Here is a 16,591-nt window from a genome sequence, read left to right as displayed (position 1 = left end):
GTATTTATTTCAGGTAACAGTAGCCTGGGGATGGGGATCAGGAGGAGGGGGAGGCCACACAGGTGTTGCTGACAAGCCCAGAGACCTCCTCATGTCCCCACAAGAGCACTCAGACCTGCTGCCCGCCCAGGAGGGGGCTGTTCTCATTGGTGGCACAAGCACGGAAGAGCCTGGGCAGATGCAGACGCTGGATGCTGGCATAGGGCAGCTGAGGTGTGGCAAGAGCAGAGCCCTGCTTCATGAGCATGCGCCTGGCATCGGGAGCAGAAGGGAGGAACTGACTAGCAGTGGACAAAGACAGCCTCCTGTGCTTCTCTGAAGGAGAGGCCACAGCTTTCCCCACCCCCCCATGTCGGTCATGCGCACCAGGGTCCCTGCATTCGTGGGGATAAACCCCTTGCCTTGAAGACCTTGGCACCCCAGGGGTGGGATATGATCCTCCTCTTGAAAGTACAGAACTCAGGTCAGCCAAACTGCCCCTCTGCTACCACTATTTTTTTTCTAGTTATTTTTATTGTTTTATTTTTATTATTTCGTTCTATTTATATGAGAGACAAAAGGCTCCCATCTGCTGCTTTATTCCCCAAAAGGCCCTCCATGGGCCCAGTTTGGCCAGGCCAAAGCTGGAAACCAGGAGCTCGGTCTGCAGCTCCCAAGTTACTGCAGTGCCATGACTTGCTGCTCATGAACAAGAAGCTGGGGTAGGGAATGGAGCTGGGGTTTGAACCCTAGTGTTCTGATGTGGAAAGTGGATGTCCTAATGGGTCCCTTCACAGCTGCTCTGGATGCCCACCCCCCACTAGGAAATATATGCCAGTGTCTCCTTTTGGCTCAGAGACAGATGTTAACCCTCTGGTGTCTACTCTCACACAGCCCCTCGGGGCAAATAGTCCCCCCAGCAGCTCACAAAGCTTTAGCTGCTTCCCGGAGGGGCCAGAAGCAAGACTGCAGCCCAGGCCTGTCTAGGCTTATGCCAGACCATCTTTCTTAAGGAGAAGTAAGCAGGACCAATGAGGAGGAAGTGGGAGTGCACAGCACGGTGGGGTACTCACTTGTAGACCAGACAGGCAAGCCCTACAGCCATCAACACCATCAGGAGCCCAACAAACAGAGGAGCCTGCCCCAGACCTGTTTCTTGACCTATGGGCAGAACCCCAACGCTTTACTCGGCATCTGTTCCCAGCCAGCTGGCCTCTGCCCACTCCCCTTGTCTTATCCCAGACACCTACCAGGCATGACAAGCTGGGTGCTGACCATGGCCAGACTGTTGGCATCAGCCAAAGACACATTGAGACAGTAGATTCCTGAGCCACCATTCAGTACCTGGTGCAGAACCAGCTGGCAGGCTGGGCTGGGTGGCACAGGCTGGCATAGCCGCTGGGCAGGGGGCTGGCACCCTGGTGATGAGATGTCCATACATGCTTCGTTGGGCAGCCTGGAAGAGGTGTTGGTTTGTGAGATGAGATGGGACACTAGAGAAGGGAGCAATAGCAAACCCAAGAGGGATCAGGACAACCTGCAGGACACTCACCCGCCTTGGCAGGAGACAGTCAGTTCAAATGCATCCCCCTCACTGGATGGCACGGCCTGCAGGATCTCTGCATTCTCAATGCCCTCTGCAGAGATGCAAAGTTAAAACTGGGGTCCCCCTAGCAGACCACCCCAAAAGCCCATGGACTAGGAAGCCCTAGGGCTTCTTGTTTAGTCCCATCCTCATGTCTTCAGATGAGGACCGTGGCACTCAGGGATTCCTCCTCTCCAGGTAGGTAATCCCCCTGGCCATCCCCAAGTAACACACACCTCCCTCCTCCATCCCCTAAAGTAGCCGAGACTCACGGACAATGTTGAGGCTGAGGGCATAGGAACCATAGCGATACAGCACACAGTCCAGGGGCGCTTGTCTCTTTACCAGCACTAGGGAGGCCGTGTCATTCAGTACAGGGCTGCTCAGGGAGTCTGGCAAGAGAATGTTGAAGAGGGGAAGTCAGAGGCAGAGGCCACACAAGCAGGGTTTTTATTTTTTTCTTTTAAATATTTTAATTTTATTTTTTATTGGAAACTCAGATATACAGAGAGGAGGAAAGACAGAGAGGAAAGATCTTCAGTCCGTTGATTCACTCCCCAAGTGGTCGCAATGGTTGGAGCAGAGCCAACCCAAAGCCAGGAGTCCAGGGCCTCTTCTGGGTCTCCCACTTGGGTGCAGGGTCCCAAGGCTTTGGTCCATCCAAGACTGTTTTCCCAGGCCACAAGCAGGGAGCTGAATGGGAAGTGGGGCTGCTGGGATTAGAACCGTTGCCCATATGGGATCCCAGTGTATTCAAGTCAAGGACTTTAGCTGCTAAGCCACCAAACCAGGCTCCAGTGTTTTGTTTTGTTTTGTTTTCTTAGAGATTACTATTTTTCTTAATATTTATTTTTATTGAAAAGGCAGATTCACAGAGAGGAGAACTAGAAAAAGATCTTCCATTTGCTGAATCACTCCCCAAGTAGTAGCAACACCCAGAACTGAGCCAATCTAAAGCCAAGAGCCAGGAGCTTCTTCCAGGTCTCCCACATGGGTACAGGGTCCCAAGGCTTTGGGCCGTCCTCTATTGCTTTCCCAGGCCATAAGCAGAGAGCTGGATTTGAAGTAGAGCAGCTGGGACACCAACTGGCACCCATAAGGAATCCTGGCACTTTCAGACAGTTGAGCCATTGCATCAGGCGCATCTTGTCTGATTTCCAAGTCAGTGACTCAAGATTCTGGGAACTCAGCTCTGCCTGGAAAACTACTTGCTTGGTTGGGGCCAGCATGATGGCCTGATTGGCTAATCCTCCCCCTTCAAGTGCTGGGATCCCATATAGGTGCCAGCTTGTGGATTTGTGTCCTGCATCCATGTGGGAGGCAAAGAAGAAGCTCCTGACTCCTGGCTCCTGGCTCCTGGCTTTGAATTGGCTCGGCTCGGCTCCAGCCATTGCAGCTACTAGGGAAGTAAACCAGTGGATGGAAGATCTTTAAAAAAAGAAGAGGAGGAAAGGAGAAAAAAAAAAAACAGACTTGGAAAATCTCTCTTTATACTCAGAAAAGGGAATTGAGTCTCTGAAGAAGAGTTGGAGTTTTTAAACAATCCTAGATATCTGTCGCACTCTGTGGTGTGCCAGGTCCCTGGCTAGACACTCAGCATACATTAAGCCACTGAGGCAGCTCTAACCCAGGGCTCCCTTTCTGCTTTGGGATGGGAATCCAGGGATCTGAGACTTAGAACCTAGTGAGGGTTCTGTGCATTTACACTTCAAGAAGTGAGATGGAAGTGTCCTATCAGTGATCATGTGTGTCCCTGTCCCTCCCAGCAGTTCTTCTCAGGGGCTCAGAAGCAACAAACTCCTCCTGACCTTGGGGATAAGTGATCAGTTCCGTCACTAGGATTCAAACACTTTACAGCCAGTGAGGGTTTTAGGTGGACCATGGTGCCAAGCAAAGGATTGGTTAGTGTCAGGATCCTGGGTAAGACTTCAGAGTAGGCGGGTGGCAAACACCCAACCTTAATGTACCTTCTTCGCGCTGAAGCTCTTACCTGCAATAACTTCTGTGGGCACAAGTGGGCTGGCGCCTGGAGCCTCGGGCTCTAAGGTGGCTAATTCTCCAGCTGTGCGGTCTACCAGCCCCGTGGTAGCTACCTGTGCAGCTGTAGTTCCAGCGAGTTCTGAGGTCCACACCACCACAGGTGTCGTCCCAGGACCCTCTGCAGGTGTGGTGCCCGTGACTTTCGAGGTTGATGACTGCTGGGTTGTAGCACCTGCACCCCCTGTGGTTGGCACCTGCCCAGCTGTGCTTCCAGAGGGTTCTGTAGTAGGTCCCTGACCAGGTGTGGTACCTACAACTTCTGCAGTAGGTACTTGCCTAGCTGTGGTGCCAGGGGCATCTGAAGTTGGCAGGTGCCCATCAGTGGTACCTGGAATTGGGGAGGAGCCACAGGAGCTGAGAGGGATGGCTGCCTGCAGCACCACGTGGGCAGTGACAGGGCCAGGCACCAGGTAAGTGTGAGTGACCACAAGTGCTCGAGAGATCAGGGTTCCAGTGTCATCTCCAAAGTTCCAGGTGTAGGAGAGGTCAGCACCATCCAAATAGCCACTGGGGTCGTGGAGCTGGATGGCGAAAGTCAGAGGCTGGTTTCTCAGGAAGTGCTTGTTCTCACCATCCAAGGCCTGCAGCTGGGACACACTTACAGAGAAGGGCACCTGGTCTGGGATTAGAGCCAGAGAAGGTGAGAACCAGGCCCAAGCCCCAGACTCACCACACCCTCTGGCCCCAAGCCCACCCACAAGCCCTTCACAGATTCAAAGGCATACATTTCTCTGTCCAGATCTTTCTGGCCCTACTACCCCTATAAGTTTGCACACCATGTCCCCTTCTTCCTTTCTCATCCTTCCATTTTCTAGCCCTATCACTGGCCGTAAATCCTCACCGGTGATGGTGAAGGCGGAGCTGGAGTAAGCGAGGGGCACATAGCTGCGGGGCCCCCGGTGGTGGTAGACGGTCACCTCCATGGTGTGTGAGCCCAGCGTTGCCTGGCCTGACCCAATGCTCAGCCTGGACACTGGGCCCCCTAGAACTTGCCAGTACTGGCCTGAGGTTTTAGGAAGGAAAAGCAAGGAAAAGAGAATTACTAGCCATAAGGGACTGAGGGGGTAGAAATTAGCAATGGGGTACCGGAGAAGGGAGGCCAGGAAGTATGTGGAGGAAAACTGCATTCTGGGACCTTTAAAAGGCTGTGTTGCATGGGGACTGGGCAGGGATCCAATGGAGGGATCCTTGGGGCTAAACTTAAGTATGGGTTGCTAGAAAGCAGTTAGGACTGATTTGCAGGAGCCCTAGGTGCTGTGGAGGTAGAAGGAGCCAAGAGGGGAAACAAAAATTACAGAAAAATTAAGGAGCATGAACCAAAATAATGGAGATGAGGTGGGAAGAAGAGAATGCAAATGAGGGCGATGGATGAGAGAAGGGAGCTCCTCACCCCAGGTCTTCCAGACATATACGAAGCTTCTCCTCTGAGACACAGGGCCAGCTGGGCAGGGTCCACCATCCGGGAAGATGCAGCTGTCGTCAGACTCCTCGGGGTACACTGGCTGGCCTCCCCACACGTTGCTTCCTGAAGGGTCAACATGGGGGATGCCCTCTAAATCCAGCTTTCTTTTATATATATCGGTGTCCCTACACTGGCTCCTGGGGGGACAGGGAGGAGTCTTAGGAATCCTCGCTAGCCAGTGCATACAACCTCCAAAGCACCCCTACTGGGAGTGGGAGCCAGGGGCCGAGGGAGCCTAGAACACACAGTTTAAGACTCGTGTGGATATATGTACATAATCAAGACATTGGAAAGCCATCTATTAATGTTTAGAGTGATCTGCTCCATCTGTAAGTGAGATTAAACAAAAAATAACAGCTCCAGCTAACATTTATTCAGTTTTAACTGCAGGCTAGGCTAGAGCCAACCCTGCACTAACTGTTTTACATGTTATCCTGTGTTCATCGCTATCATATCTCTCAGGCAAGGCGCCATCCTCACATTATAGACAAGGAGTCTCCCATTTGAGGAACTATGATGGTTTTTTTTTATTTGCATTTTTCACTTTGATTTCTAAGTGCATGCATTACATATATGAAATATGTTCAAAATAGATGACATTCCGAGCCCACTGGGGACAGCAGGGAGTCTGGGCCTTTAGCACCAGGGCCTGGGTAGACAGGTACTCACCATTGACGACAGAGTCATTGGCCCAGACAATCTGCCCATCTGGCAGGACCTTTTGGCTCTCCGGGAAGTGCAGGGCGATAGAGAAGGAGACATTTGCTCCGATCAGGGTAGGTCCATCATTGATAACTTCTAGGGCCACTTGGCCACCTGCAAAGGGAAGCCCCATTAGCTCCTCTCCCCACCTACCTTCCTACCCAGACCTTATTTTTTAAGATTTGTTTATCAGGGCTGGCATTGTGGCACAGCCATTTAAGCTTTAGCCTGTGACTCCAGCATCCCACATACATGGCAGTTAAACACTGCTTCAGCTCCAGCTTCATGTTAATGCAGGCAGCAGAGGATAGCCCGGGTCTTTAGGCTATATCCATGTGGGAAACCCAGACGAAGCTCCTAGCTCTTGGCTTCAGCCTTCACTCACCAGATGGGCCCAACAGCTGGGGCTGGGACAGGCCAAAGTCAAGAACCTGTAATTCCATTAGGTCTCCCATATGGAGGGCAGGAGCCCAAAGTTTTGAGCCATTTTCTACTGTTTTCTGCTTTGTAATCTAGCAAGGAGCTAGATTACAAAAGGAGCAGCTGGGATTCCAGCCAGTGCTCCCACATGGGATGATAGCTGTGAAAGCAGTGGCTTAAGCCAACGTGCCACATGGTGCTGTGCCCCCCCACACACTTTATTAAAATTTTAATTATTAATTATTTATTTATTTTAAAGGCAGATTGATAGAGGGCAAGGTGTGAGAGAGAGCCCTCCCATCTGCTGGATCATTCCCCAAGCTACACACAGGAACCAGGAACTCCATTCAGCTCTCCCACATGGGTACAGGGAGCCCAGAGCTCAGGCCATTATCCACTACCTTCCTAGGCACAGGGGAACTGGGTCAGTAGCAGAATAGCCAGGGGTCCAATGGGCACTGAGGATCCGTGACCCGCCAGCCCCTGTTCCTATTGTTCTTCCACCCCATTCCTCTTGGGTCCCCTCCCAGAATTTCTTACCTCTCCAGCAGTCAGAGCCCTGGACTTCTGTCCACTCTGGATACAGCTGCCGGTTCCAGGCTTTGGTTCTGAGCTGCCTTGAGACACCACGCCACTCCTGGTCGGTGGGTCCTAAAAGGAATGTGCCACAAATGTCCTGGGAACCACCTCACTCAGTGCCTTTTTAGGAATCACACTGTATTCCATGTCACTCCACTCATTTTCATGTTCAGATTGCATTTTTTTGGTGGACATCTACCATACACTAGACACTGTTCTATGTACCAAGAATATTTTTAAAGATTAAAGATATATTTACTTATTTGAAAGGCATAGTGAAAAACATAACCAAATGGCGGCAACAGCCAGGCCTGGGGCAGGAAGAAGCCAGGAGCCAGGCCTCCCACATGTGTGCCAGGGGCTCAGTACTCAAGCCCCAATCTGCTGTTCGGCACGTTTAGCAGCAAGCTGCATCTGAAGCATGAGATATCAGGATTCCAAGCGGCACTCCCCTATGTGAAGCAGGTGTCTCAAGCAGCAGCTTAACCTGCCATACCGCATTACCTGCCCCAGAGGCACAAAGAATTTAAGCAATGAACAAGATATGTCCCTGAAAGAATTTAGAGTGAAATGTAGAAAACAGATATGTATGTAAGTTATTACAATTGCAACCTTTTAAAATTTGTTGGAGAAGCAGAGAGATACAGTGATAGCTACCATCTGCTGGTTCAACTATCTAAATGCCCACACCAGCTCCCGGTCTGGGCCAAAGCGAGGAGCTGGGAAATCAGCTTAGATCTCCCATGTGGATGGCAGAAAGGCCACGAGGGCAGGTAGTGAGAAGGAGGAGGGCCAAGAGAATGTGCAAGGGGAAACAGACCTATGGTGGCCCGCCGTAGTTCCTCACCCAGATCCAACAACCCCCATTCTGCCGTATCGGTTGGTTTTATCTACTTTTACCGGTAGTTGTTCTTATTTTGGGCTAAAAGACCTTTTCAAAAATGTATAGACACTTTGTCATTTGAACCCTACATGCTCCATATGTATCTGCAAGAAGACAAATCTTTCCATAAACACAATGTCATTTGACACTAGACAAAATTCCCAAGCTGAAGGCTCTGAAAATTCCAAGACTATCTAGAAGCAAAGCCTTCTCACAACTCTCAAAAGCAAGATCAAGATGTTAGCACTGTCTCCCTAGAACCTCAAGTGTGTGGCTGAAAAGGATGCTTCCAGAAGGTGGAGGGAAAAGCAAGACTGGAACTGTAGTGCTAACCAAGGAGTGAGCTTCAGAAGAACGTTCGCCCAGTCTGAGAGCAGGCAGCCAGGCAGGAAGAGCAAGGCACTGGGATGTGGTGCATGGTGCACACAGCACAAGCCACCATCACCTGCCCTCTCCCATGTGTGCTGGCAGTACGGCTGACTCACGGGGCGGGGAAGCTCTGGAATCTTCCATGGAGCATCTCCACACCAGAGAAGTCATGAGATGCCCCATTTGCCCTCCACCTCCCGCCCACCCCCCTCCTTGGAGCAGCACGGGACATTCCAGACCCTCTCACCACCTCCCCCCCCCCCACTCCTCGCTCTTGTCACGAGGTCCCAATCCCCCGAGCTCTTTCATGTGATGCTCAGCTGAGACCCCCTCTGCCTGTCTTTCCCAGCTCTAGAACAAAAGGTCTGGGCTGCGCACACTCATCCCCACCCCAGAGGAGCAGGAAAGTGGTGCCTCCTTACCCAGTCTTCTTACCCAATACCACATTCACTTCCTTCCCACCTTAAACCTCCTAGTCTAGGTATCAGACCTCCAAGAGTGCTCCCCCACAACATACACCATTTCACTGCTTTAGATTCCCTGTTCCAGTTCCCGATCCGAGCGGTCTATGAATGAGTGCTGTAAAAATCCACTATTCTCCCGTTTCTCTGAGAAGATGGGATTTTCGTGCTCAACCCCAAACCTCCACATTGCAGAGGAAGCTCAGGCACTCACATCTTCACCAAACCAAGCACAGGGGAGATGCCTGCAGTGTGTATCTCCCAGCTTGATGGAGGGGTGACCACCAGGACAGGGGTGCACCTTCCAATCCACACCTGCTCCTGTCCATACAGCCACACTCACCTTCTGTGGCCCCTGCAGCCAGCAGGACACTCATCCCAGCCAGATGGAGGAGGCACCTTCTCAGCATCAGGACCATCTTGCTCTTCCCTCCTCTCCAGCAAGCAAAGGCGTTGGGGGGCTAGACCAAGCCCCTATATAAGAAAGGGGTGTGCATTTGCATAGCCCTTCCTACTTTCTCTTCAGAGGAGGCCTGGGAGGGGCCTGGCAGGACTGGAGAAGGGGGCTGAACGGAGGAGGGATCCTGGATCCTTGGCCAACCCACCCTGCTACCCAGCACTGGGGTCACTGTCATCCTGCCACGTTGGCAAAAGACGGCCACCAAACGCCAACGGGAGACACACACAACCATTCTTGGGAGAGGGAAAGGAGCCGTGGAGTTGAACTAGGAACCCCCACGTCCCCCAAACAGTGAGACAGCTCTCCGGACAGGCTAGCGGCCGAGGCGAGGACTCCTTCTCCAGGCCCAGACACCACCCCCACCCCCACCCCCACCAAGGGTAGTAGTTTGCTGCTACACGGAAAGCAGTTGAATGTAATTAAGACACATTTTCCCAGGGGTTGGAGGAAACAAGAAGCGAGAAGAGTTCCTCAGCCTAGGGACGCAGGTAGGCAGCTCGAGGCCAAACCACCAGTTTTGAGGGGGAAAGGGGTTCGGTCACCCCGCGGATGGGCAGTCGAGTCTCCGCCCTCCGAAACAAACTTTGCGCGGGGCGGGACCGCCCGCTGGCCCGCCCCCTGACGCCAGCCAATCGGCAGCGTCGGGGGCGGGGCCCGAGAAACGCGGGAAGGAGAGGCGGGGCCTGTGGTGGCGGTCGCTAGTTGGGGTGGGGGGAGGCGGCAACATTGTTTCAAGTTGGACAAATTGACAAGAGCGAGAGATACACGGCGTTCCATCGCGACCCCGGGCCTCGGTGCTGGGTCCGGTATCCTGCTCGGACGCCCACGAGAGCCCGGGCCCGCTTTCTGCAGGGTTCCCAGGTCCCGGCACCCCAGCTCCACGGCCGGGGCTGACCCGGCTCGCTTAGCGCTTCATGGAGAACTTCCAAAAAGTGGAAAAGATCGGAGAGGGCACGTACGGGGTGGTGTACAAAGCCAAGAACAAGTTGACGGGAGAAGTGGTGGCGCTCAAGAAAATCCGGCTGGACACGTGAGTGGCCTTTGCACCCAGGACGGGGAGAGGTGGACCCTTCCTTGGGGAGCTCCTGGACACCTCTTTCCCTCCCCACACCCGCCACCGCGCGCCCCAACAGGCGTGTAGCCGTCCCAGGACCGGAAGGGAACAGGGAGGGACTGCGTTTGAAGTGGGAGAGTAGGTGGGGAGGACTGTACGGAGTTTCTCCCGGGAGAGGACGGGATGGCGTGCAATCTGTGGACAGTTTCTGATGCCCCCGAAATGTACAATCTCAAGAGACTCAGAGGAGAGAAAGCAGGCCTCTGGGATGGCGGGGGAGAGGGTATCCGGGAGGCCCCACAGCGTTGGGGGCTGTGAGAAGCAGGAAAGAGCGCTTTTCTCAGTGCCCAGCCCTCCGCACTGCCCCAACTCCACTCGGAATTCTCTGGCTCTCTCCGAAGAATGTCAGTTGAACCTCACTGGCCCCCTCTGGGGAGGTTGAAAGCTCCTCCCACTTTTTTTTTTTTCTGTTACCTCTCACCTTCACTTGAAAGCCTTACTTAACATGCCTCAGGGAAGAGGGACTGGGGATCTTCGGGCATCCCAGAGCTTTGCCCTGAATACCCAGAAATTAACTCCCTACCAAATACTTTGCTCCCACTTTCCTAGGGGATGCCAGGGGCTGGTGGGAAAAAAAGCAGGATGGGGGTTGGGGCCAGTATTTTAACCAACTTTCCCTCTCTACTTTCTCCACTTTTACAAGTGAGACTGAGGGTGTACCTAGCACCGCCATCCGGGAGATTTCCCTGCTGAAGGAGCTTAACCACCCGAATATAGTCAAGTAAGTGGGGGTCTGAGGTGAGGGCAGGAGGGGAGGACGAGGCTCCCAAGAAGCAGGACTGTTCTTAGCTTCTGTTTGCATCTCATTCCCTAGGCTGTTAGATGTCATCCACACCGAAAACAAACTGTACTTGGTGTTTGAATTTCTGCACCAAGACCTCAAGAAATTCATGGACGCCTCTGCCCTCACTGGCATTCCTCTTCCCCTCATCAAGGTGATCCTCTGTGTGATCATTTGTTATCTGGGCCCTCCTCCGAGGGCCCTCATCCCCCACCTGCCAGCAGCCCCGTACTCTCTTGATTCTTTCCCTGCTCATTATGCTCATTAGCCCTAGGGTTGGGCTGAAGAATCAAAGTTGAAACCCTTTGAGTCAACCCAGGAGCTCAGCTGGGAGGTCAGATGAAACTCAGATAAATGGGAATTGGCCTGTTCTGGGAGAGATTTTCTCCAAAAGGCACTCCGAAAACCTTTGTAGTCTGTTGTAGAGTTGGGTTCTTCACTCCCGGGCTGACTTTCCAGCTGGCAGCTGCTGTTTGTTCAATGCCCTGGGTAGTAAACCTTCCCTGTGTAGGTACAGTATGAGCCAGCCTGATCCTCCTGGAACTGGCAGGCTGGAGGCAGAAATAGCTGGTGGACATGTAACTAAAGACATAGTATCTATAAGTGGAGCTGGGTGGGGGAGGGGCAAATCCCTATGCATTCTTCGTGATGGAGTATAACTGCCCCTTCTTCCCCTCTGTTAGAGCTATCTGTTCCAGCTGCTACAAGGCCTGGCTTTCTGCCATTCCCACCGAGTGCTGCACCGGGATCTAAAACCGCAGAATCTCCTCATCAACACAGAGGGGTCCATCAAACTGGCCGACTTCGGACTTGCCAGAGCCTTTGGAGTGCCTGTTCGGACTTACACCCATGAGGTAAGTCCCCACGGGCCCCCATTGCTGTCTCTGTCACTCTGCTGCTTTTTGTCTGTGAGCTCTCCAGCAGGTATGAACCAGGACGTTCACAAAGCAACTGCAAATACCTGGCCAGCAGTTTGTCTCTTAGTAGAAGGCAGGATGTCATTTAGAAAGGTCCTGGCAAGTGCACCTAGTTTCTATGATTGTGCTAACTGGGCTTTTTTTTTTTTCCTTTAACATTTATTTTTATTGGGCAAGCAAATTTATCAAGAGGAGAAACAGATCTTCCATCTGCTGGTTCACTCCCAAAATGGCCATAACAGCCAGAGCTGGCATGATCCAAAGCCAGGAGCCTTTTCTAAGTGTGTCACATGAGTGCAGGAACTCAAGGCCTTGGGCCATCCTCCTCTGCTTTCCCAGGTGCATTAGCAGGGAGCTGGATGGGAAGTAGAGCAGCCAGAGCATGAACCAGCACCTATATGGAATGCTTGCGCATGCAGGTAGAGGATTAGCCAGTTGAGTCATCATGCCCTGGGTTTTTTTTTTTTTTTCTTTTTAAAAATGTATGTATTTGAAAGGCCAAGTGACACGGAGAAAGAGAGATGGAGGGAGAGAAAAAGACCGAGAAAAGATCTTCCCTCCTCTAGTTCACTCTTCAAATAGCCACAATGTCCAGAGCTGGGCCAGTCAAAAGCCAGCAGCGTGGAACTCCAGCCAGGTCTCCCGCCTCAGGGAGCGAGCGCCACCATTCACTGCTTTTCCAGACGTGTTAGTGGGCGCCTGGATCAGAAGTCTGGCAGCTAGAACTCCACCCAGCACTCCCCTGTGGGATGCAGCTGTCACTGGGAATGGCTTAATCTACTCTACACGGGCTGGCCCCTGGGCTTTTTCTAAGACAGGATAGCTGGAGGGCACAGTACTGTAGAAAGGATTATTTGTCCCAAGTCTTCTAGGAAAATCCCAGATTGGGGTTTCAGGAAAACATACTCCCAGGAGCCGTGGACTAGGCTAACTCTTGGCTAAGAAGCTGCGTGACATTGCATCCCATAGGTAAATACAAGGGAGCAGGGGAGGCTGGAGTGAGGAAATGGCTTATTTTTTAAAAGGCAAGAGTCAGCAAGGTGGAGTAGAGAAGTGGCAATCTCCGGGCCTAAGAAACCCATCCTTGTCCCTGTTGTTGTCTACCAGGTGGTGACCCTGTGGTACCGAGCACCTGAGATCCTCCTGGGCTGCAAATACTACTCCACCGCCGTAGACATCTGGAGCCTGGGCTGCATCTTTGCTGAGATGGTATGGAGGGTCGCCTGGGTTCCGCCCGGCCCGCCCTACCTGCTTGTCTGCAGAACAGAGTTGCCTCTTGGCCTGGGCCCGTGGCCTTTCTTTCCATGGGTTCTCTTGAGTAGTGTCAAGGTGGGTGGTGGGGAAAGGACAGGACTGTGGCCCCAATAGCAGCCCTGTGCCCACACAGACTCTCTTCACCCTGAAATAGGTTCATCCTTTCTGCAGGGAGTGGTTCCCGCACGTGGCCTCTAGACCTTGCTGTAATGCGCCAGGCAAGGAGAGAGCTAGCTGTGTTCCCTTGACCCACACACCCTTCATTACACTTGTATTTTTTTTTTCTTAAGATTTTTTTTTTTCTTAAGATTTATTTGACACAGATCTTGCCTCTGTTGGTTCACTCCCCCAAGTGGCTACAACAGCCAGGGCTGGGTTGTTCTGAAGCCAGAAGCCTGGAGCTTCTTCCATTCTCTCCCATGTGGGTGCAGAGGCCTAGGCACTTGAGCCATCTAGTACAGCTTTTCCAGGCAAATTAACAGAAAACTGGATTGGCCCATGTGGAACGCCAGGGCTGCAGATGGCTGCTTTATCCCCTATGTCATCGTGCCAGGCCTCAGTCTAACTTTGCTCACGCCCCCCTCTCAACCTCTGGCTTTTGGAGTGAAAGATCCCTGCGGCCCAGCTGTCAGAGGGAGTTCCCACTCCTCTTTCCATTTGGCCTAGGAATGGCTGAATCTAGGAAGTGGAGTAGGCTGAATCTTCGATTCAATCAGCCATTGTGTTCTGAGGTTCTTTATCAGGGTTGTCACTGGGGAGGCCCTAATCTATACATACAACCTATACGCTATCCCTAGTGCATTACCTTACAGTTGCCTGTGTTCCTTTCTGAATTCATCAATAAATATTTGTTAAGCACCTAGTGTGTGCCCAGCACCATGCTGGGCGCCCTGGGGAACACAGAAGAAATGGAAGACACAGTCTGTGCCCGCTGTGCTCCTATCTAGAAGTGGCCGCGTTACATGGAAGGGGCATGATCGCAGTGTCTACCCCACATCCCGTGAGTGGCTTGGGATCCCTTCACTGCGTGTCAGTGGCTCCCCAGACAGTCACCCTCTCCCAGCCCCACCCAGCCTTGGGGATCTGGAAGGCCACGGTTGGGGGAAGGAAGGAGGGGCGAGAAGACTGTTGAAGGGACTTCATTGTCTCAGGCCGTGTGTGACTGACCCCGTGCGAGGCCCTTGGGGAGGGAGTCATGGGGCCCTGCTGACCTTCCACTGCCTGTGGGAGCCTCCCCGTGCGGAGGAGACCGTTGGGACTGACGTCATTGCGGGTTTGGGCCTTTCCTCTTTGCCCGGTTTCAGGTGACCCGCCGGGCCTTGTTCCCTGGTGACTCTGAGATTGACCAGCTGTTCAGGATCTTTCGGACACTGGGGACCCCGGATGAGGTAGTCTGGCCAGGAGTCACTTCCATGCCAGATTATAAGCCGAGTTTCCCCAAGTGGGCACGGCAGGATTTTGGCAAAGTGGTGCCTCCCCTGGATGAAGATGGACGGAACCTGTTATCGGTGAGGATGGGGTATGGGGATCAGGAACCTCCCCTCATTTGTGCCCCCCCAGGAGAGGGGAAGCCCCTGGACCCCAGGGTTGTGCCTTCCCCTCACCCCCTGCTTTCCCTTGCTATGGGAGGGGAACAGCTGTGTGACCTGCTTGGTCCACTTTCTTCACGTCTCTGAAATAAGCCTGTATCTCTCCCTCCAGCAAATGTTGCACTATGACCCCAACAAACGGATTTCGGCTAAGGCAGCTCTGGCTCACCCCTTCTTCCAGGACGTGACCAAGCCAGTGCCACACCTCCGGCTCTGAGACGTCGTTGCCCAAGTTCTTATACCCCCAACCCCACAGTGTCACCCTGTCCTCTGGTATGGGCCTGACCCGGCTGGGCCCTCCCTGGCTATTAGGACTCTAGTAGTCCTCTGATCTTGTTCGGCAACCTTCACCTTCACCTTCCACTCTTGGCCTGCCGACTTTGGGCAGAAAAGGGCTGAGGGGAGGAATAGGTGAGAATGAAAGGAAGGTGCAGCATTATACGCACTTAGGGCAGTGCCCACCACTCTCGGCCCTCCTGGCAGTCATTCCTGAGAAAAGGGCTAGTATTGAAAAATACCGGAACTGCCTGTCCCCTCCCCGCAACAAGTTTGTCATCCCAATTTCTGAAAGCCCCATAATTCTGATTTCTCAAATTTGAGTTGACAGGGACCATCTAGACTCCTGCTGACATCATTTTTGTAAAGGTTCACCACCAACAGGGAGTTACTTTGGAGCGTTGGAGAACCAAGCCAAACGAAATCATGGGGAGGGATCGGTTGTAAAGAAGTCAGGTGCAAACACAGATCAGTCATTTTACACCCTGCTTGGTTACGGCTTTACCTCACGAAACGACAGGTTGGTAGACTCAGGACTGGGTCCCAGTGAGGGGCTGCAGAAGAAATGACTGCCCCCCATCCCTTGTCCCTCTCTCCATCCCTTCCACCGGCCGGAGCAATCTGAAAGGCTCTAAGACAGGACTGTGCCCCACTCCCATCCATTACAGCCTCGTGAGGCCAGTGAGAGGTGTCTGGGCTTTTCCCTTTAGGAGTCTCAGCTGTCTTAGTTGCCCTGCTCCCATCCTCCTCTGAAGGCCCCAGCCCATCCCACCGGAGAGTCAGGGTCTAGATACCCTTTTGAGAATGCGACACTTTCAGGGCTGTAATTGAGTAAGGACCTTGAGAAAGTATATTTCTTTAACAAGGAGGAATAATTATATTTATATTTCAGGTTACCATAGTTTTTAAATAAGAGTGGGTGGATTTTTTTTCTTTTGCCATGTGCACCTTGGGGTTTTGTAACGCAGATGTTAAAATGTTTTCCTTTTTATGATTTTCCCTTTTTCTCTCCCACCTCTTGTCCTTGAGTGCCCTTACTATTAACATTATTTGTGATTTCATATTTCATTAAAAAGAAAAACAAAAAAGCAAAATTCCTTGTTTTGTGGTCCATTTCTTCTCCTGTAGTATTTGAAGAATGGTGTGAAAGGGACTATATAGGTGTAAATTGTGGTCTTTGGGTTTTAGACATGTCTTCCTAATCTCTAGGCAGAGATACTCTACCGTCCCACTTTGGCCATCTCGCCTTGCACTTGCTAGTGGGAACTGTACCTAAGGTGCGTGAAGTGGTACTGCACCCATTTTACGGCTGGGGAAACTGAGGCCCATGTGTTTCCCTTAAAAAGTTCTTTAACATTTGCTGACAATTCGAAAAAACTCATTGCGAAGGGGCTTCAGCCTTTCCAAGCGGTAGCTTTTTTTTTTTTTCTTGTTTTTTGGGGGCCTGCCATTGTCCGTCTCCCCTCTCAGCCCGCCCACAGGCCACGCCGCCAGCTGCCGTCCTCAAAAGCCCCGCCAAGTGGAAGCAGCGCTGACTTGCGGGCTCGGTCCACTCCCCGTCCCCAGGGGAGGCCTTTCCCGGGGCGCCCGCGTAGCTGTCACAGAGGGCGGGGCGACGGAGTCAGCCCCCCGCCAAATCCAGGGGGAGGGGCGGAGGTCAGTAACGGCCTCCCCGGGATTTCGTTCAACCCCGCCTGGCCTGCCAGTCAAGTCCCGAAGT

The 16,591-nt window shown here is 52.5% G+C and overlaps 2 protein-coding genes across 9 annotated transcripts; one reads left to right on the top strand and one right to left on the bottom strand.

Moving 5' to 3' along the window:
- Positions 1–109: 109 nt before the first annotated feature.
- PMEL (premelanosome protein) lies at positions 110–8,899 on the bottom strand. 4 transcript variants are annotated; one of them, XM_040990443.1, is made up of 12 exons: positions 8,824–8,899; positions 6,729–6,839; positions 5,736–5,882; positions 4,995–5,129; positions 4,446–4,607; positions 3,555–4,223; positions 3,192–3,201; positions 1,837–1,943; positions 1,532–1,616; positions 1,226–1,435; positions 1,053–1,160; positions 110–251 (listed from the first exon to the last, which is right to left on the bottom strand). In XM_040990443.1, exons 1-12 carry the CDS (start codon positions 8,897–8,899, stop codon positions 110–112), a joined length of 1,962 nt encoding a protein of 653 aa, XP_040846377.1. The 4 variants fall into 4 exon arrangements, with proteins under 4 accessions (XP_040846377.1, XP_040846386.1, XP_040846368.1 ...); XM_040990452.1 differs by having other exon boundaries at positions 1,053–1,140; positions 1,230–1,435; XM_040990434.1 differs by lacking the exon at positions 3,192–3,201 and having other exon boundaries at positions 1,053–1,140; positions 1,230–1,435; positions 1,837–1,956.
- A 753-nt stretch (positions 8,900–9,652) lies between these two features.
- Positions 9,653–15,609, top strand: CDK2 (cyclin dependent kinase 2). Of its 5 annotated transcripts, XM_040983956.1 has the most exons (8): positions 9,653–9,970; positions 10,698–10,775; positions 10,869–10,989; positions 11,519–11,689; positions 12,860–12,961; positions 13,863–14,006; positions 14,311–14,514; positions 14,708–15,609. In XM_040983956.1, exons 1-8 carry the CDS (start codon positions 9,855–9,857, stop codon positions 14,810–14,812), a joined length of 1,041 nt encoding a protein of 346 aa, XP_040839890.1. In that variant the 5' UTR covers positions 9,653–9,854; the 3' UTR covers positions 14,813–15,609. The 5 variants fall into 5 exon arrangements, with proteins under 5 accessions (XP_040839890.1, XP_040839897.1, XP_040839913.1 ...); XM_040983963.1 differs by lacking the exon at positions 13,863–14,006; XM_040983979.1 differs by lacking the exons at positions 11,519–11,689; positions 13,863–14,006.
- Positions 15,610–16,591: the final 982 nt, after the last annotated feature.

The sequence above is a fragment of the Ochotona curzoniae genome, unplaced genomic scaffold (genome assembly GCF_017591425.1).
Source record: "Ochotona curzoniae isolate NIBS_2020 unplaced genomic scaffold, NIBS_Ocur_1.0 contig_1014, whole genome shotgun sequence".
Lineage (NCBI taxonomy): Eukaryota > Metazoa > Chordata > Mammalia > Lagomorpha > Ochotonidae > Ochotona > Ochotona curzoniae.
The sequence above is the reverse complement of the archived record's forward strand: the minus strand, read 5'-3'. Positions and strand labels throughout refer to the sequence as shown.

Bases quoted from the DNA above. Each gene is read 5' to 3' on its own strand.
- CDK2 (XM_040983956.1), top strand. From the start codon at position 9,855: ATGGAGAACTTCCAAAAAGTGGAAAAGATCGGAGAGGGCACGTACGGG. The intron at 10,990-11,518 runs GTGATCCTCTGT...CCCCTCTGTTAG, and splicing joins TTCCTCTTCCCCTCATCAAG to AGCTATCTGTTCCAGCTGCT. The intron at 14,515-14,707 runs GTGAGGATGGGG...CTCTCCCTCCAG, and splicing joins ATGGACGGAACCTGTTATCG to CAAATGTTGCACTATGACCC.
- PMEL (XM_040990443.1), bottom strand. From the start codon at position 8,899: ATGGTCCTGATGCTGAGAAGGTGCCTCCTCCATCTGGCTGGGATGAGT. The intron at 1,617-1,836 runs GTGAGTCTCGGC...GCATCTCTGCAG, and splicing joins CCTCAGCCTCAACATTGTCC to AGGGCATTGAGAATGCAGAG. The intron at 1,161-1,225 runs GTGTCTGGGATA...TGCCGAGTAAAG, and splicing joins CAGCTTGTCATGCCTGGTAG to CGTTGGGGTTCTGCCCATAG.